The sequence below is a fragment of the Botryllus schlosseri genome, chromosome 8 (genome assembly GCF_051294905.1).
Source record: "Botryllus schlosseri isolate E-star chromosome 8, Bs_hap1, whole genome shotgun sequence".
Taxonomy (NCBI): Eukaryota; Metazoa; Chordata; class Ascidiacea; order Stolidobranchia; family Styelidae; genus Botryllus; species Botryllus schlosseri.
This window is the reverse complement of record NC_137243.1, coordinates 735,276-755,401: the sequence shown is the minus strand read 5'-3', so window position 1 is coordinate 755,401 and position 20,126 is coordinate 735,276. Positions and strand designations below refer to the sequence as shown.

At 41.6% G+C, this 20,126-nt stretch overlaps 2 protein-coding genes across 4 annotated transcripts; one reads left to right on the top strand and one right to left on the bottom strand.

Moving 5' to 3' along the window:
• Window positions 1–1,624: 1,624 nt before the first annotated feature.
• LOC145444594 (uncharacterized) lies at window positions 1,625–14,806 on the top strand. 2 transcript variants are annotated; one of them, XM_080322606.1, is made up of 12 exons: window positions 1,625–1,810; window positions 1,866–1,964; window positions 7,710–7,805; window positions 7,874–7,892; window positions 7,949–8,084; window positions 8,155–8,236; window positions 8,297–8,398; window positions 8,453–8,628; window positions 9,152–9,311; window positions 13,842–14,025; window positions 14,173–14,274; window positions 14,326–14,806. In XM_080322606.1, the coding sequence occupies exons 1-12, from the start codon at window positions 1,720–1,722 to the stop codon at window positions 14,354–14,356; spliced, it is 1,278 nt and encodes a 425-aa protein (XP_080178732.1). In that variant the 5' UTR covers window positions 1,625–1,719; the 3' UTR covers window positions 14,357–14,806. The 2 variants fall into 2 exon arrangements, with proteins under 2 accessions (XP_080178732.1, XP_080178731.1); XM_080322605.1 differs by having other exon boundaries at window positions 14,170–14,274.
• LOC145444602 (uncharacterized) lies at window positions 10,980–19,501 on the bottom strand. Of its 2 annotated transcripts, none has more exons than XM_080322616.1 (5): window positions 19,273–19,501; window positions 18,570–18,785; window positions 16,826–17,032; window positions 16,467–16,761; window positions 10,980–14,706 (listed from the first exon to the last, which is right to left on the bottom strand). In XM_080322616.1, exons 1-5 carry the CDS (start codon window positions 19,328–19,330, stop codon window positions 14,373–14,375), a joined length of 1,110 nt encoding a protein of 369 aa, XP_080178742.1. In that variant the 5' UTR covers window positions 19,331–19,501; the 3' UTR covers window positions 10,980–14,372. The 2 variants fall into 2 exon arrangements, with proteins under 2 accessions (XP_080178742.1, XP_080178741.1); XM_080322615.1 differs by having other exon boundaries at window positions 18,570–18,788; window positions 19,273–19,495.
• Window positions 19,502–20,126: the final 625 nt, after the last annotated feature.

Below are 20,126 nucleotides of genomic sequence, written 5' to 3'. Positions count from 1 at the left end.
ACCATGCATGGAGTGGCCTGCAGTTGAAATGCAATAAATTTAAACCAACGATGTTTAATGAAGTGAAAATCGTTATATATGAAAAAGGTTCATAGTGCAGAACCTACCAAGGTTCTGTTGCGAACGCGAACCTCTAAATTTCCGAGGTTCACACACAGAACCCGAACGTGAACCTCACGTTCACACCATCCCTACTCATTGCTCAAATGCTCATGCTCACTCACAAACGATGTTACGTCCACCAATGAAAAATGCGTCTGAAGGCTGATATTTCAACAGGATTTGGAGCACTAAATATTTGTCGACTGAAGTCAGTCACGAACCGGTCTTTTTAGTTTATGGTGAGTACGGAGCAGTTCTCCGTTTTTAGGTTGAGTATGCGTTATGAGAAAATCATGCAGAGAATACATACACTCGGCTTAAGCCGTGGACCTGCTAGCGAAGCAAAACAGCAAGGCTATTTACCAAATCACACAGAGCTGGGGACGCAGCCTAATAGTACCGCATCCACTTAGCAACATGTGTTAACAATGTAATTCACGCCGCAGAACATAGTCTAACTAAATTCTTAACTTTTGTCTCGTCCCGCCAACGTATTTCCTGCTTCGCATTTGGCCCACCGGGAAAAATAATTGCCCACCTCGCTCTGTAGATGTTTACAACGCAAAGAAGAATCGAATCTCGCATGTATGTTGTATATATCTTTACACGAATCAGAAGAACAGGGAGTTATTTCCGAAGCCCAATCCAATTGTAAAAACATTGGGTCAATTAACCGATCATCGAACGTAAACTATTACGAGGTGAGACGTTCCGATTTGTCGGCGTTCAATCATGCGAATTTCAAAGACGACACGTGAACTAGAACAACCCAAAATCAAATGTGATAGAATCGTTCCGCTATATAACAAATAATTTCACACTACTTTCTCACATGCCGCAATACATCAAACTGATCTGCTAGTCAACAAACATCACGCCCCATACACGTAAATCCACCGATCAGACTACATAATATGCAATTTTTTCTGCTTGGTCACGTGAATCTATTTCCAATACAACATCGCAGAAATATATTCCCGCTGGTGGTAGGCATGATTTGTATATTATGCGCATTTATTACATAATTCCTATTTCTTTACATAGCGTGGTTGCCGCAGCCGAGAACGTCAACACAACAGTGATGCGCAAACAGCAATATCGCGTTTCACTGCAAAACAATTCTCCGTCTCACTCTTGGGTTCGTAAGATCACTGACCGCAACGAGTCATATTCTCGGGAGTAGTCGCGATTTCTGCTGCCAATGACAACTTGAAGAACCTCGCTATAATTACCTGTCATGTTTTTGGTCCAACCTAATTACGATGACTTGTTGATAACCAAAGATATACCGCTCCGCGCATGATATCCTATATATACAATACATATGATACAGATATAACGTGTTAATGTTTCGGATAAGATGTCTGGAAATAATGGGTGTTCAGGTTTCCACGTAGATTCTACCGATTTCACCGCTGACTCTTCGTGAAGTAACAGAGAGAGAAAATCAAGATATCGATTTCATGGCGGAGATATTATCGGATACACCACGCAAGTTGCCGTAAGGCGAATTGTTCGAACTAGAAAATCGCTGCTCATTATTCAACTTCCGACGGAGAAAGATGATGTTGCTTTTCATGACCTCAGACTTTGCAGTGACAGCATATTTAACAAAGTATGTACGATAAAATGGATTTAGCGATCGTGGCGTCATCACTTATAGTTATATTGGAGATTGCCGAGGGCCTAAAGTGCGATCATGCAACGGGTGAGTCCATCGGTTCTGACCAGAGAAGCAGCAGCAGCTACATCATCCCTTTCAGGATTGAAAATCACGGAGTTGTGGACGGATTTTCGACTCAACAAATCCGACAATTTCTTTGACTCGAAGTTGCGGGCAGTCTTTGAATACGAGATTGCGGGTGAGTTTAAGAAATCTCTCTCTCTCTCCCTCTCTCTCTGCGTTCATGTGTGAAAACCGTGACGCTGCAGATTCACTTTGACGTAAAGAGCGAAGATGACCGTACCATGTCAACTTCGAAATTAATATTTACAAAAACTACAAGTTACGCCTTACTGCAGTTTACCAGGGTACTAGCAACGCGGTTATCTTCCAATTCTTTGCAGTAAACGTATTTGTGCAACTGAATTTCTCTTAAATATCATTCTTCGGGTGAATTGACCTGACTCAGCCTCTTTCTTGATACTAGGGTTATACGGATTCTGCTGACATCAGTATTGATTTTAGTATGGTACATTACAATAAATGACTAATAACAGCCAGAGTAGATGATGTGGTTACGGTTTTCGGCTTGAAAACTTCCACCGGTACCTATCATATCCGCTATCATTCAGACATGGGGTGATTACTTCCTGAATGTAATCGATTGCGATTACGATTACTTCTGAATGACGCGATTACGATTACGATTACAGTAAAATCCGGAAGTAGTCGATTACGATTACGATTACACTGGAAAAGTAATCACGATAACTCACGATTACATTTATTTTGCATCTTAGAAGTTATATTCGAAGACAATATATGGATTGCAATGAAGAGGCCTAATGCAATAACAAACTTCCTTTAAAAAAAGACGTGTCATTTGCTTGTTACGTCATAATATACCTATTGCCATTTTTATAGAGGACGATTTATTGCGCCCAACGATTTGAATTTTTGCCAGGTCCATGACTGTCTCACCCCAAATTTCCCAATAGGGTAAGGAGCGAGCTCGAATGGGACTCAAAAGTATTTCGTAAGCCAATATAAATTATGGAGTATTTTCGAGAGATTTAATTAACTTGAAAATTCTCTCTAGATGAGCTTGATTTTGAAATGCATACGTCCCCCCTCAAAAAAAAGCATACATAATGTATAGAAGGGTTGCATTTAAAGTAAATGGTTGTTTAAAACACTAGCTTTAAAAAAAAACTAAATTATGTTTTTTCAAATTGTAAAATTATGCTATGATCGTGTAAATACTTTAGAAAAAGCATGTTGTATGAGCCTACGGACAATTACCAACCACCCGATTTAGCCGTCGTACATCGATATGGAATGGTTGGAACCCCGAAAATAGTCGGTTCAACAATTATAGTACAGATATTTCGTCAAAGGAGCTTTATTTACCCGATATTTTCAATTGTCAATGTCAATCTACATTCGTGACGTCCCGGCTTAAAAATAAACAAAAAGAATGAAAATGAAAAACATGTTTTAAACACAAGGGCCTTGTTTGCTTTAAATTGATTTTTGTTTTTAATGCAGCCCTAATTCATAGTCATAGGCATTTAGGTTCCAGTCAGTACCGTGCCACGACACGCCAAAACACATATGCAGTTTCGACCAACACGCGACTTCACGAAGTGTGCTACTAAAGAAAGAACTTGGCCGAAACTTGGGGTATGTGTCCATTGTCAATAACCGCGCTGGGTTGGCGTGACTAAGAGTCCGGTCCTTCCAATCTCAGCCCACAATGAAAATGCCACCCGGTTACCCACAGAGCATTAAAGACATGACAATTTGTGAGTGCGTCTCACGAAAGTTTTTATTTTAGTCTGCTACGTTTGGGATACAACAATATCTTTTGATTATATAACAGACCGGAGGTCACGAATTAACAACATACACTAAAGTAATTATAACAAGGTACCAGACGTTATAATTATGAATTATGTGCCACCGCTCTACAGGTAAATTTAAACATCGGGGGCAGAGATAGGATTAAAAATTAATAATAAGATAATGCGATTACCATATTGACGAAATTCAGTCTTCAACTTGAAAATATCTCCCTATGGCGACCAAAGACCAACGTTTGGACTGGGGGACGAATTGCTGTTTTGGTCCTGATTTTAGCTACAACCCACGCTAACATGATGTGTAAGCCCATAGCTATGGCGGCTGGTCCCAATGTTGAGTAAAGAATTGTGAAATAACGATTGGCGCCCATTTCAAGTAGAGTCATTTGAGAATGAGATGAAGAGAACATAAAACTCTGCCTTCAACTTGATACAGATGATGTATACTACAAGCTGCCGTTACGAGAAACGGCAAAAACGGCTCGGTTATGATATATATATCAGCAGCTGTTGACTTTCGTTGTGGAAGCCGTAATGTTTTATTTGACGAGTACAAAATTTCAAATCTTTGTCCGGTGTACGCACGCGCACGTACTACATAGGGTCATGGGCCTACTGCTCGCCAAGCAGCAACGGTCAAACTGCGTTTAACTAAGCATAACCAAACATCAATACAGAAGTTACTATTTTAAACTAGGCAGACTGGTGATTAATTATCCTGCTGCGAGGTACTGGCGTGTGGAACGTGTTGATAACCTTCTATAGAGCACGGCGGGTGTTCTTACAATCACACTAATGTACGTATATTGGATATCTATTTGCTGTGGATACTTCTTACGGAATGACTACCAAAGCTAATACGCTACTTCTGACGTAATAATGAGCAATGGCCTTTGAAAATAAGACGTTTCGTCGTTTGTGCTATCATAAACCTGGTAATGTCTCTTCCTTATTCACGAATGTTCAGTTTATGTCGTAGTCCTTGTACAAATAAAAAGTAATCGTTCTTTCACGAAGAAATCGATTAGATATGGGAAGTAGTCGATTACGACTACGATTACTTCGGAATTTTTTCGAATGTAATCGATTGCGATTACGATTACTTGAAAATGCTGTAATCGTCGTAATCGATTACGATTACTAATCGCGATTACCCCATGTCTGCTATCATTACATGCATTATTCTTAAGCTACATCTCGCTTCGAAAGTCTTGCTTCCAGCAACGTATCCTGTTAATATCCTGTTTCTCAAACCGGTCAATACCGAGAATGCTATTACCGAGAATGCTGTTACCGAAAAGGACAATACCGAGAATGGACATTACCGAGAATGGACAATACCGAGAATGGACATTACCGAGAATGGACACCACCGAGAATGGACATTACCGAGAATGCAATACATGCAATGTAGGCATATTATGCATATGAGCAGGTCGTGTGTGTGCATCACGACGTTGTCACATTCGGTATCGATTCTCAGGTATAAATTTCCCGACAACGTCAGTTACAGTAAGCAAGATTCTTTGCATTGGCCATTCTCGGTAATGTCCGTTCTCGGTATATTGTCCATTCTCAGTAATGTCCGTTCGCGGTAATGTCCATTCTCGGTAATAGCATTCTCGGTAATAGTATGGAACCGCTGCCCTTAGTGGGCATGAAAGCAACTGAAGGGGCGCACGAAGCTGCGGTCGACTGAACATTTTTTTCGCGCTCCGAGATATTTACCTCCATCCCATAGTTATTGCTCTGTGTATAGTCCGAATTTCATGTTTGAGAATTCTCTGATCTACAGTCATAACCTCCCATGCCACCAAATCATCCGTTGATATTGCTAGCATTCTGGTTGCCTTTTGAGACATGACGATGAGGCGGCAATGTAATTTTCACTATCATCATAACGTGTCTAAAATAGTTTCAGAACCACTGACCGAAGACATCACTTCACCACAATATATATCTTAAGACATTCGACCGCACTTGACTCATGTACGTCTGAGGTCTGGCACCGATGTGACTTGTACTCGTATGCCGTCATAACGTAGGCCTACTGTTAGCTGGAGAAACTAAAAATTGATGACCAAACAATTCACTTTGCAACTATCGCCTGCTCAAAGACACACACAATACGCCGGGGAACTGTGGTTATAATATAATATTAATACGACACAAGAAACTCATAATAGCGATGCTCACGGACACATACGACGGAACCCAGACGACCTATAAAAATCCTGTACGATCGATGCACTGCACAGCAAATTGTAACGGAACTCCACGCCAACCTCACGCACACATACCCATCAGCCTAAACCTAGCCCAGCGGCTGCCTTGCAATCTACAAGCGAGTACGGACTACCAACGAGGCAACATCACTCACTAGGTGCTCGCGTAGCACCGTCAGTGACTAGGCTGTGCCCCAGTCAACTATACGCACAGAGATTCCTACCGGTACATCCAACTCAAGCCTGCAAATACAAGATCAACTATACCTACTACTTCACGCCCTAACTGCCTAATGCCACCACTACTTCATGCCGCTGCTCCCGACTACTAATTAGCGCTGGGCACAATGATTCGAGTACTCGAATCTGAATCGAGTATTAATTTTAATGATTCGAGTCGACAATTATAGTTTTGATGCTAGTTTCCAATGTGGAAGGCTTAAAACACTGATTGGCTGCACTGAAGCATACGAAACACAGTACAAAGCTACAAAGCTAACGTGAAATAAGACATTTTCGAAGTCATAATCATCCCATAACCTTGTCACGAAGTGCAATAAAATCGGTGTGGTCGAAATGATATCAAAGCATCTTTAATGTGATGGATAACAGGCATTATATTCTTTGCTGTGGCATAAAAGGTATATATTTGAACTTTGACATATTACATTCTGTTATGACGTCATAATGTGTGATACTCGAATACTCGATTCGACTCGAAGCATAATACGCGATTCAGAATCGAATCACTCATGTACTCGATTTTGCCCAGCCCTACTACTAATACTTAACGCTACCAAACATAGAGACATACACATTACTCGCATCCATCTTCAGGCATGCTTTCAGCCAACTAACTCAACACGCGGTCTCCAGCCATACCCCTCGGAACATAATTTCTAAACGGCAAATACAGAACATTCTGGAAACCCCGGGTTTCCACAATAAGAAAGAGGTAGAACTGCGCAATACGTTCATCGCAATGGCCCAAGAGCAAGGTCCCCGTGTTTCGATATTTGGTTGCATGCGTTCAAATGCCTCTAAATTGGTGGCAGAGTTGGGCCAGGAGGTATTTCGTAAAATTAAAAGTCCATGCCTGCTGTAAAAGTACCTAATATTCCAATTAATCTTGGCATGGTTCCTTGATATCTCAAATGAAAATATTTTATAAAGAGATAGAAAATATGCCATATATCTGGAACTTTTATGGAGCGCGTACCCCTAAATACGGTTGCGTTGATTCCCTAACTACAAAATTTGGGAAGCTGATAATGGAAAAAGGTCACAACTTCCGCCTAATCATGGTCCTCACTCCTTATATTGCCGTATGGTCTATTTATTGCCTGAAATATACCTGATGACTCAGAAAAGGTCATGCCTTTCGCTTGTGACCTGTGGTGATAAGACAAAATAAGGACCGATATTATAAAGGATTATGTGGTTTTCTCGATCTCGTTTCAGCTGTGAACGTTTTTGGACTCCTTAAAAGGAATTTAATCTATAATTTTTCTACCCGCACGAAACGAGTAAAATTCATGTTGACGTCCCCGTATGCTTAATTACTTATTCAACACGCTTTTATCCTCAATATAGCCAGCAGGAAAAAATACTGCTATAATTTGAGTAAATATACAAATATTTGTACGCAGCAAGCGTTAATGAGTAGATATTCGGTTACAAATAGACGAAAACCGTCGTGTAAGCAAAATACTCCCCCTCCCTTACTCTCTGTATGATAATTGAGATACGAATGGTACATTTTGATTCTCCTAAGCCTTTGTCCATAATTCATTCATTTTCAAAATATTGAGACCAGATGTATGATGTAGGATCAGTGGGTTTCTTTGATTTTATCAGACGACACGTCCGAGCTCGACGGGTTCGCTTATAAATTTAGCGCTCGCCACAGAGACGAAGAACTCGGAAATAATCTTTTCTTCAATAAGCGCAGAAGTGAGAATTTTAAAATGTCTGATCATCACGAATAGTTCAGAACTTCACCAAACTCTTTTGTGTTGCAGATCATCAAAACGCTACAGCGTAAGTGAAGCAGAATTGCTAGAATTTAGCCACGTTGTTCTAGTCTTTCGTTTCAGATGTGTCGGAGTAGAAGGGAGTGTCTGGCTGCGTGACGAGGATTCCCCGTGTCAGCTTCCCTGTGCGGGAAAGATTTCGCGCGATTGCGGCGATTTGTGCGCGATATTGGACGCGGGATACAAAACAGTGGCGGCGGTCAGTACTGGAGAGTGGTGATTGTTGATTTTTGGAGAGAATTTCGAATATAATTTCGAATCTGTTTCAGAACGCGAGAAAACTCGAATTTCCGGTCGAATTCGGGGAGGTTTACGATCTGCACGTCGTGCCGTACAGCTATTGGTCATTGGGTGAAAAACACGAATTTCAATTTATTTAGGCACGGTTGCGATAATGTGTTTTACTTGCAGGGTTCGGGGCCTTAGCAACCGGAAATGAGGTCGTGAAATATTGCAGCGGCGCGGGGATCGACACGCATGACTGCACCAACACCACAGAGTTCCAAATAACTGGTGCCTATATCCCGTTTATTCCTCCATAGCTTTCCATTAACCTAAAGTTTTCAGATCGACAGATCTACTCCGGGCCGGTCTCGCACTTCGAAAAGTATGACGTCACGATAGACCACACTCAAAACCGCGCCAAAGTGTCCTTCCGATGGAAACGTCCGTATGATTATCATACCAACGCGACGTTGAAGAAATATCTGATTGTCAAAGATGAAACTCATCCATTGCCACAGGTCCTGTTCGAGCTCATTTAGATCAGGGGTGTCTTTTCACTATCCATGGTCGCATATCGATTTCCTAAATAGCGTACGGCTGCATTCCAGGAGAGAATCGTTATGGACCAACTAGACATCAAATCCAGACAGCTCTTGCTGTTTCTGCGCAAACCTTTCGTTCCTGTTACATAGCTGATGCATGACAGTTTCTAAGTATATAGAATCCTTTCACGGATACAGAAGACTCCCGCGACAACTTATTTTGTTAGGTGCCCACGATTCCAAATTGGCATTTCTTTATGGGGCGCATCATTTTCGTTTTCGTTTGTACCGTGGAGTACACATTGCAAGGACACTTCTACATTGAAATCGTAGAAGCAAGTGCTCTTGAAGCGCGTGAAGCGGAAATAAATTTTTTTAGTTGAATTAAAATTTCTCAAAAGTTTGGGACCCAATTGTTAATTCAAAATGCATGCTGACGGCCGCCAACAAATACTAGTTAATTAACGTGCAATAGGCTGAAACCGGCTTAATTTCACAGGAATTGGGAGGTAATGATCACGACGCGATCACTATTGAAAACATCACAATTGGATCGATTCATACGTTGCGAGTGGTCCCGGTTCTGCATTACCACGAATCTTCGGATTACGTCCTAATAGTGCACGGAGCTCATTTTCTAGAGCAATATTTGGTGGAAGGTCAGTCAGTTATTTATTTCTATTTCTATTCTATTTATTTCGAGCTCTATTGTTATTTATTTCGATTTCATTTAGTCAAAACTTGGCCTGGAACAGAGGTTCCTAACCTTTTTGTTAGTGCGGAACCCTACATACTTTTTGTTAGTGCCTAACTGCGAAATGCGTGTAGCTGATGACTTTCGTCATAGCCATCGTCATGGCCTGATTACAAGTAGGAGTTCGATTGAAAACTAGCATTAAAAACATGACAATTAGATCGATTCGAGTGGTTCCGGTTCTGCATTACCACGAATCTTCATAATTGTGCTTGGAGTAGTTTTACAATCATACACCATAATTTGAAACAGTGACTGACTCTTAACTTTTTCGCGGACCTCTAATTCGAGAGAATAGTGATAGTCGTTAACCGGTGGTTAGCGGTTTCACTGTTGGGATAACTCGAGGTAACTTTTCCACATGACTTGACTTGACTGGACTCATCTTGAAAAAGTAATTAGACTCGGCTTGGCGTTTCAGAAATGTGGATTGACTCGTGACTATCAACGTAGTTGAAATAGCAGTTGAAGATATGTGTGACAGATAAAACGCCTTTTGGCAAGTATAATTAACTATATATTCGTTACTCTATTCACAATAAATAATCAACAACTCAATCTGTACTTCAATCATCTTGCAAAATACAATGACTTGAATATGGTATATCCAGAGACTTCATTATTATTATCATGGCTCGTACTTCCAAAATTCAACTAGTCATGAATCGAGTCAATATGTGCAATGACTTCTGTGACTGTTGTTCTAAACACTGTTATTTTTATTCGCTCAAAGCACACAATGCAAAAGACATCGTTCGGTGTTGCTCTTCCGACTGTCTTTCTTGCTTAGACTAGGGGTGTGAAACATCTGGCCAGCCAGACGATTTCATCCGGTCCGCGAAGCAATTTTGAGGAAATGAAAGAAAACACTCGTAATTATTCAGCACTACAGGTGGTCAAAGTAGTCAAGAAGTAGAAGTAGAAGTACTTAAGTAGAAGTAGAAGTAGCGACGAAAAAAATCTACTCAAGTACGAGTAGAAGTACTTCTTCCATGAGCCACCTAAAACTACTTGAAGTAGAAGTAGAATTGACTGACTTTAAATCTACTCAAGTAAGTAAGTAGTTTCGAAAACAGTCTTAATTCGTTCGCATGGACTGTTAAAAGCTGCAAATTGAGCTATGTGGAAGGTGCAGAGAGCTTGATTCGTATTGATGCATCCCAGGAGGTATCAATTTTTGACAGAATAAGCATTCTTTCGCATCATGGGATGTAAATTATAGTATTAATATGAAAATGCAATGCTAACCCTTTGTTTACTAGAGGACCCCGTTTTAGAGAATATTATGGCATGGCGCCCTACCCCATATTATAAGGCCCGAAGTTTAGGCGAAGAGCAATACGGAGAAGTTGTATCGGATACGGTTTGAACACTTTGCGCGATTTGTCGATCATAAAATTTATATTTAGTGTAGCTTTATTTTCGGAAAATAGAGGCATTACCAGGCCGATTTAATATATCGCAATGCAATATTGCGATATATTACTTAAAATATCGCAGATTAGAGCCCTTATTAATATATCGCAAATATCGCACCCCATCTAAACCAACCAAAAGGCATTGAAAGCACTGGTTTTGTAAGGAAAAATATCGTTTAATGCACTGCTCGTGTAAACACGCCAACAACGAACCGAGGTCCTTTCTTTGTCGAGCAAACAAGACACCTTCAAGAGAAAAATCAGAGAGTGCAGAGTTGAACTCGTCTTTGCGGTAGTTGATCAAGGAGAAGTCTGCTTTCACACGAGATGTGGTGGGCATGACCGCTGCTAAACCAGCAGCAAACTGACGTAAGGATGCAAAACGCTGTCCAGCGGTAGCCCCCACACCTTGTTGAAGGACGCACTGTCTTCCACCTTCAGCAACGAAGCCTTGAATCTGGGCTCTTTGGCAACGGCCTCTTGCAATAGAAGGTGCTCATCTGTGATCCTCTTGAGAAAGTTATGTTATACACCACAATCGTCGAGTTTAGTCACTGCCTTCTTTGTGACGAGGTCGAGCTGATGCGCAACTCACCACAAACGATAATACGCTTAAGATTCATTCCCTACGAGGGTCGAGAACCCTGTGGCATGGCCTGTCATATTTCCAGCTCCATCCGTTGATGAACCAATCAACTTCATGCGCCAATCCCAACACAAAGCGTCCATGAGCTTGATAAATTGGTCAGCATAAACTTTCCCTGTGTGCGAGAGAGAAAACAATGCTATGACAAGAAGATGGAACTCATTCGTGACTTCATCACTGCCTTCAAATCCAACAACCGATGGGAATCGAATCCTCAAATCAAGGTGGGAGTCCTGTGAAACCTTATTGTTCGACTCCTCGCAGCCAATGGAGAGTGCCCACGACGCTTTCATGATTTCAGACAGCGTCTGCAAACCAATCTCACATGCAATACGCAATATTTTCGTGGCTTCTCCCGGTGATATGGTGCCCACTTTCGTAGCAGCAGCAGCCAAATTTTCTCGATCAGATCGCGCAACGTTTGCAACCTGACGAAAGCTGAGAGCTGCAGCAACACAATCAAGCTCATGGTTAAATTGTGCCTTGTTTCGAATGGTAACACTGTAGCATGTCAGGTCACCAGCTTCGTTCTTCACCGGCGTGAACGCACGCATCGCGATGTTTCCAGCCAATGACTCTTCGGTCGAGTCGAACAACATCCCTTTGACGACGACCTCGACAATCTACTTGTCAATGGAGTATGACAACCTCCCATTCACGTCGTCCTTCTTGAAAAAGAACGCTTGCAGCTGAGCCTGAGAGAAGAACTATTTGAAAGCGTCTGGCGCTTCTTCCTGATTATCTCTTGCTTGAATGTAGGCCTACTCCTTCCACATATTCGGATGCTGTTGTTGCATATGCTTGAGAATATTTCCTGGATTGAACTTGTCCTTCGTGAACGTTTGGAACACCTTGGTCTTCTTGCGTTTCCGAACTGCTGCATCAGTTAGATGGGTTTCACGACCACACACTTGGCAGAAAGAACACACAGCGGAATCAACGACGCCTCTGGCATCACGCCTTGCAACGCGTATGCCGAATCGCTCAACGTAGGCCTTCTGAAATGGATACCTGCGTTCAGGAGGCATGTTGTTATATGCGGTCCTGTAGACGCAGTGTCGTTCTTGCCACGTAGCCACAATCACAGTGGCACTTATACTCCCATAGATTACATTGTTTTGTTCTTTACTTTGTCCTAACACTTACTGACCGCAGAAACCAATCGTAACTGATCGCAGGGTAACATTTCACTGCTTGCAAGTTGCAACGCCTATGCCGAGTCGCTCAACGTATAGGCCTTTTGACATGGATACTTGCGTCCAGGAGGCATGTTCAACAGGTTAAGTAAGGAATGACAAGTGCCAGGAGCTGCTCACGGCCTAGGAAGCGCCCCACGGCCTGCCGTACGGCAGATTAATATATCGCACTTTTCGAGGCTTAATATATCTCATTGCGATATATTAAGGCAATTGCGATATATTAAATCGGCCTGGGCATTACTACACTTGCTTCTATGTTTCAACATGTATGTTCTGCAAACAAAAGAATTGAAAGTAATTAGAACTCGAAGTATGATACTCCGAGTATCATACTCGGAATTGAAATAGAAATACAAATAGCCTACCACTTCTAGAAAGCGGAAAATGTATTTCATGTCTTTTGTCCATAATGCTTTAAAGGTGATCTGCTTAAACAAGTGTAACTTTCCCAAAAGGCAGATTTTCCAAATTAGCAGGACACGTCATGGGATGCTAGATAACGACAGGATAGGTAATTGCTAGATTGCAAAACGGTAGTTTCAAACGTTATGAAATATTTGATATCGGTGCAATGCGGTGCGAGCGGAACCATAAGCAATCCGGTGCCTAAATTATATTCACTGGTACTTTCGTGAAAACATATATGTCATTCCATAACTACTATGCGCGAAGCGCAACAAAATTTCTGGGCTTTGCTTGACTTTTATGAATGTTAAATGTTGGTACTCCGTGAAAACAGCCCCGAAATTCCTCAGGCTATCTTTCGTATTGGGGGGTTAAACTACTTCTACTTGACATACTAAAAATAGCGAATAGTAAGTAAGCAGATCACAAAATATTACGAAGTAGAAGTAGAGAAAATCAGATCTACTTGAGTAAGTACCAGAAGTAGAGGAAATCTATTTGAGTACTTCGAAAAAGTAGAAGTACTTCGTTACTGACCACCTCTGAATATAATATAATATCACGTGTATAGGCTTGGTAATAAGGTGTTCAAGTGAAAAACAAGGGCATGGATTTAACATTTTAGAATCATTTGACTAATCCGGCTGGCGAGCGATCTGAAGGTTTGAATCCGGCCCGCGACACACGTTGAGTTTCACACCTCTGACTTAGACTCTTTTCCTATCTGTGTTTATTCTCCCTTCCTCAACCGAAGTGACCTTTTCCAGACTTTGACGCGTGCAACGTTGACAACGACTTCGGCGGCCGATACTGCGACGAGGCCGCTAATTGCTCCGACCTTCCACCTACCGCCAACACGTCGGCGATATGCGTTTGCCAGCCTGGCCTCTATGGAAACGGCATCTCAACTAAATGGCCGGAAGGAAGTGGCTGTCAGGCTGGTGGCGTGAGGTTCGTTTAGTCTACAAACCTAATGCCTCTCATTAGACTCATTTTAGGCTATTTTCGCTCCCCGTATATCATTCGTGTTGCGTCTGTTAGTTTGTGTCTTTAACATGACAGCCAATTTGTATTTTTCTTCTCATTATGTTTCAGCAGTAGCGAGACTGCGATCGCTGTTGGAATCTCCATAACCTTGCTGGCGCTTCTCATCGTCGTCTTGGCAACGGCTTACGTCAGAAGCAGGAACCCCAAAATAAGGTGATTGCTCCATAGATGCTGTTTATGATGTGCTAAGACATCTGTTTCCAGGAGTAAGATCCTTCGAGAGGAAGAATTATGAATCCCGGCCCTTGATCTCATCTCATATCGTAGAGGACGTTCGAGATCGAGTTCGGATCTGATTTTTCTGTTGCAACAAGATTTGATTCGCCGCTAGTATGGTTCGCGTCGCTTGACTTCCGATAAAGTTGATTTTCAGTCAAACCGTATTTTTGAGAGGGATTTGAATTGTCGTTTTCTGTGACCACGCAGAGCGGGATCTCGTAACCTGGTTCTCTCATATTCGAGTTGCGGTTCGGCAGTTTGGGTGCGATTTCTTCGTACAATGGGTCGATAGATGGCGATACGGAGTTTCCCGTTGAAGCTTTGCGAGAGTCGTCCTCTTTGGTTTCTTCCCGATTACGCCTAAACCTGAACAAGCGAATATGTAGGACGGATTAAGAATGTAGACATGTAGAGCATATTGATCATATAACACATATACAAATACAACATATATACTTATAACAAAGGCAAGTTTTCAACTTTTTTACAGCTTCCTGGAGCTTCCGAAATACTCAAAATATATGTAGTATGTTTTAAGGTGTTTTAAGGAATCTCATAGTGCAGCTTTTTGCGACTTTTTCTTTTTTCTTTCGATATTTTAGTGCAAATTTTACCAAGTATTGCGCAACATATAATGGAGTTATTTCAAAAACATGCTATAAAACTATTTATGGTATGTTTCTCTCTTTGATATGTGCACCAAAGAGCTATGTGATGGATTAGCTGCATCTCAATGTTATCTATGTAAGCTAGAAGTTCCAGCCCGAAGTGGATGAACTATATATAAATCGATTGCTTGGTTGATTCACTGTCGTGTAAATTTGAGGCCCTATCCCATTTCACGGACGCCCAGGCGAGACCGCCGAAAATTACATTTTTAATATGTCACCTTTTCTGGCTATTGATTTTATAGCCAACACTGAGTTTTGCTGCATTTCCTTCGACCAAGTTTGCAGACTTGGGATGTTTGGGTCATGGTGTTTGACTTTTTTATGAACCAACTAAATTATGTCTGAATCGTGTTATTTTCATGCTGCGTACCGGACAAAATGTAATAGGCCTAGGTCGCGTCCGTGAAATGGGGAAGTACCGACTTTGACAGCTCTGTGGGAGCTGACAGTGAAATGATGCCATGTAGGTTTGAAACCAAAGAACATAAATGTGTGTGCAGGATAGATTGAATAGCGAACAAATAAACGAAACAAGCAGATATCCTGTAAATCTTGAACTGTTGAGATATACAACGAAACCTTTCGAGTATCTCATACCCAAATGATTATAAAAAGTTATAAATGCAACTTCTTACCGCAACTTTTATTAAAATTAAGTGCAGTTTTCTCACGATTTTAGTACAACAAAAACTTGCCCCACTGATAACATATGGAACACATAGCAGTCTTGTAGAGACATCGCAGTAAAGTTGTACAGTTGGTATTAGGGTGAGGGGCGAACATAGCTACAGAACAGCTATCGCATTGTGAGAATAGTAGAGATTTTGGATTATAACTGGAGAGATATCTGACACGTTTTTTTAAAACGGGAGTGGATACAAAATAGGACGTTGCATATTTTAGTCCATGTTTTTGCGACATACACACCTACTCATGATATACATACACACGATCTGTCCATATGCATACCATGGTGCATGATGTGCATATGTCGCTGTACTGCACAAGGAGGGTGCAGAAATAGCCCTTTAAGGCTTTGGAAGTCTTGCAACAACACCTCCATATTATCCCGGTAATGTTGAGCGCTAAACGGAGAAGTCGTGGATACCAGTGTTACTAATAAGGTCTGACCCAGCAGATTCTAACTTGTTACCCGAGTGCCGGATCAGGACAGAATTTTAAATTTCTAGAAAGTGACTGCGTGTTTGTTTACTTTGTTGCTTTGTGTCGACTTGAACTCGGCTAGCTCCTGCATTACGCAGACTTCCAGCAAACCTCAATGCATTGCCTGGGGCATAATAGAAAACTACCTCTACAACCAGAGGTGACCAAGTTTGTTGTCATTGTTACTCAAGTAGAAACGGGGTCTGGATTGGATCAGTATTCCGCTTTACCGAACAGGATCCCGATCCGTGCTTCCCAAAAGAGAATAGATACAGTAAGCTAAACAGCTACCTTTTGGTGCAGATCACCAGAAATACCGCCAACAAGATCGCTAGAATCGAGGCCACAGCGATCACTGCGACTGTCGTGGGCTCGATGCCAGCTGATTGCAAGGCTGGTGTTGAAGGCGCGATTTCGCCGCGATTTTTGTCATCTTTGGTCGGCGTCGGAGTCGCTAGATTGCCGGTCGTTGAGAGCAATATGTCGGACGTGCTAGTTGCAATTGATGACTTAGAAGTCGATGTTGATGACGTGCTAGAAGTAGCAGAGGTGCTTTGAGGTGGGATGACAGCGAGCAGTGATTTTCCTGGTGGAGTGTAACAACATAGGGGTGTTATTTGGTGAAGGAGTGACGTCTTTATTATACATACCTTGACAATCCACATACTCAAATTTGAAACTGAAATCTGGCCGAATGGTCGACTTGTAAAACATATTCAAATAGTTTGTTTGTCCGGGAAAAACGACGAACTCGCACGTTTGCTCCACTTGATCATCGCTGCATTTCGGTTCAGTCTGGTTTGGAGAAGCGAAATAGTAGCAGCTTACGTCCGATTTTAGGAAGGGTTCCGCGCCATCTGTACGAGACGAGTGATGCTATGAAAGTCACGAGTCAATTTTCGGTATGGTCTCTTTATAATTATCATAATCAGCGTATTCGTACACGCTTTATTCGGACACTTTGGTTCGGCTCACTTTTGGGCGAATTAAGCGAGAAAAAAACGGCATTGTCCGAATTAAACGAATTTTGTTTGTTTCATTAACAAGCGTCAATGAAGACAACGAATTAAATATACTTTTATCGTTGGGTGATAAATGAATTGCAGATGCGCTACACTGCGTCAATCGGCAGTGATCCCATAAACGCACAACGGTTATACCCTCAGCTTCGTCGTATTGTACCATATTGTGATACCAAAGGACTTGATAAAATGCAGTAGGCCTATACTGCATCACTGAGTAACACACACACATACAGGGTCAAATTAGTACATTAATATATCAAATACCTCACTAAGCCAGGCACCGGTACCACAAAATAATAGGGATTAAAAGCTAAAAGATTTTAACCGGGATGCAAGTCATCTATGGAGAAGCAAACAACGCTAAATGAAGACTAAATCCACTTAGCATAATGGTGCGGTAACGAGACGTTACCCCTGGTGACGTGAGGTGTTACAGTAGAGCTGCCTTGGACTGAGCCGTATACGTACTACAGTATTAATAATTTACTATCCCTTATTTTTTTAATCATGTGCATGTAACTAAACCTCACTTGAATTGAGTTATACTTATTGTTTCGAGCAGTAAATGTCTTGTTACATACTTGAAAACGATACCTCCCAATCCATTTACATAAGTAGGTATGGTGAAGTCTGCCTATGACGTCCTACGGCATAAAGAATTGGATTTCTTACCTAGCCTATTTTTAGTCTTGTAAAAGTATAATGGCGCTTATCAACTATATCATGGTGCGTCGTAGTCTGAAATACCATCTCTTACATATCTTGGAAATTACGTCACATTACGGGTGATAATGATAGCAATCTATGACACAACATCACTAACTCGGCGACATCGGTTAATAGTTCAGATAAAACTAAAATATTATGAATGGAACATTAAGGTGGTTAAAGTCGTTACCATCGCTACTCAAGTAGAAGTAGAAGTAACTCCATAACTTTATACCCCAAAGAGTATAACTTGCGATTTACAAGTAAGTACAAAGTAGGTATGCTAGCGCTAGGTCCAGTTTTGCCTGAAAAACTAAAAACTGTCACTAGAAGTAGTGTATATTCATAACCACTTGAGGAGGTCGTTCAAGTAGAAAAGATCTTCTAAAAGTAGAAGTATTTCGTCATTGAACACTTCTGGTGTGATGGTGTGTTTCTTGACCCACAGCGTGACCCCGAGAAGACTTGCGAGCCCCTGTATGGGGTTCGTGGGATCCCAGGTTAAGAAGCACTGGCCTACACTGACCGAAGCTCAAATGGAACATTATTGCATCAGATAAATTTTATTGAAACCATCCGTTAAGGGTAGGAATTCCTTTTGTCATATCGTAACTAGAGATTTTCACCAGCATATTGCGACAGGATAGTTTCTGCAACTCACCTCGCCCCAGAGTGAGGCTTTCTGTGTCTTCAGGTAGCTGCTCGAAACGCACAGATATCAAGTTTCTCGGTCCCGGCGGGACGTTAAAGTGCCAATTCAGATGGTTGCTGTCGGATTTCTCTGCATCGCTCGACGCGTTCACTGATCCGACCCACCCGTTCAGGACGACGGGCCGCGCGTAAATATCGAACGGAAATACGAATGGGTGTGAAGTCACTGCTGCGTAGAAATTTTCAAGATCGTGGTTTAATATAGAGTCAGACCGATATCGGATTTTCAAGCCGATACCGAAAAAACCGATAACTAACGCCTGCACCGGTAATCCCCGATATATTCAGACGGTATTCAAAATAGAAGGACTACAAATAATTTGGACAGCTTTACATTACAGCCGTTATTATGCTTGGACAATGGACGTGAAATAAACTGTAGAAAGGCTGCATCTGGGCACTTGTAACCTTTAAGAAATATATAATTGTTCTCGATAAAGCAGTAGCAGATTATAGTCCTCCGACTCCCTTACTATACCATGTTACGACTGCACGAAAATTACCGATCTATTTTTACCGATACCGATTTCTTTCAACGTGTGATATCGACTCGATATTATCCGAGATATTGGAATCGGTCAACTGTAGTTACATTCGCCATACCCTGATCCTCGCATATTTATAGAATTCAGAACTCGCGATAGAAAACTAACCGGCAAGGGCAGGGCAAACCACCAACGCGGCAGCAAACAGAACATTCGTCTCCATCATCTATAGCTGGCGGGCTTCTTCTGTGATTGATTGTTAAAAAAACTATTCCAAATAGGTAGCTGCACGTGCATATATACAAAGACATGAATTAGCGGCAATCCTATTTCACAGCTGGAAATTGCAGACTTCAAAATGACTTTAAACATTTGTTCTTGCTGCCTAATTAGACTCATTAGAGCGCAATACTGGTAATATAATTCTAATCTAATTTATGAACAGTCTCTATGCTCTAATTTTAATTCTAATATAATTCCTGTTGCCCTGAAAATGCCACAGGAGAACTGGATAGTCGAAACGAGCCAAACCTCCGTGTACGTGCATTTGCCATTATCATGATCAACTCTTATTTGAACTGAGCTTGATTTTTGTTGCATGTATTACTAATTCCGTATTTAATTCGGTCTCCTAGTTTTTGCGAATTCAGTAACTATAATCATAATCTAATTTGAAAATGACGATATAGCTATCATTCTAATAGTAGTTAAGTTGTCCAACTGTGGCTTAAGTATTTCCTTCAATAGACTACTACCGCTGGTCACATTCTGACTCGTATCCGCGTCCATATGCTGATGACGCACCGGACGTGTTTTACGGCGTTAAAGCGCAAAAAACGTGTTCACTTCACACGCGCAGGACGCGAAAATACTCGTGAGATGCCGCTGTTGAAAACCTGAAAGATTTATGTGCTTACCACCACGAATAACTCGACCTACTGGAGATGACTCATAGCGTCGTGACGTAGCAAAGGTCGGTCGGGTGGCTTCGAAAGTGCTTTCTACAAAATAATTATAGGCGA

Coding starts and splice junctions, on each gene's coding strand:
- LOC145444594 (XM_080322605.1), top strand. CDS start 1,720: ATGTACGATAAAATGGATTTAGCGATCGTGGCGTCATCACTTATAGTT. Junction 8,399..8,452: donor CACAGAGTTCCAAATAACTG/GTGCCTATATCC, acceptor TAAAGTTTTCAG/ATCGACAGATCTACTCCGGG. Junction 9,312..13,841: donor AGAGCAATATTTGGTGGAAG/GTCAGTCAGTTA, acceptor GACCTTTTCCAG/ACTTTGACGCGTGCAACGTT.
- LOC145444602 (XM_080322615.1), bottom strand. CDS start 19,330: ATGATGGAGACGAATGTTCTGTTTGCTGCCGCGTTGGTGGTTTGCCCT. Junction 18,789..19,272: donor GGTTTGCCCTGCCCTTGCCG/GTTAGTTTTCTA, acceptor ATTTCTACGCAG/CAGTGACTTCACACCCATTC. Junction 14,707..16,466: donor CTGGTGATCTGCACCAAAAG/GTAGCTGTTTAG, acceptor TCGCTTGTTCAG/GTTTAGGCGTAATCGGGAAG.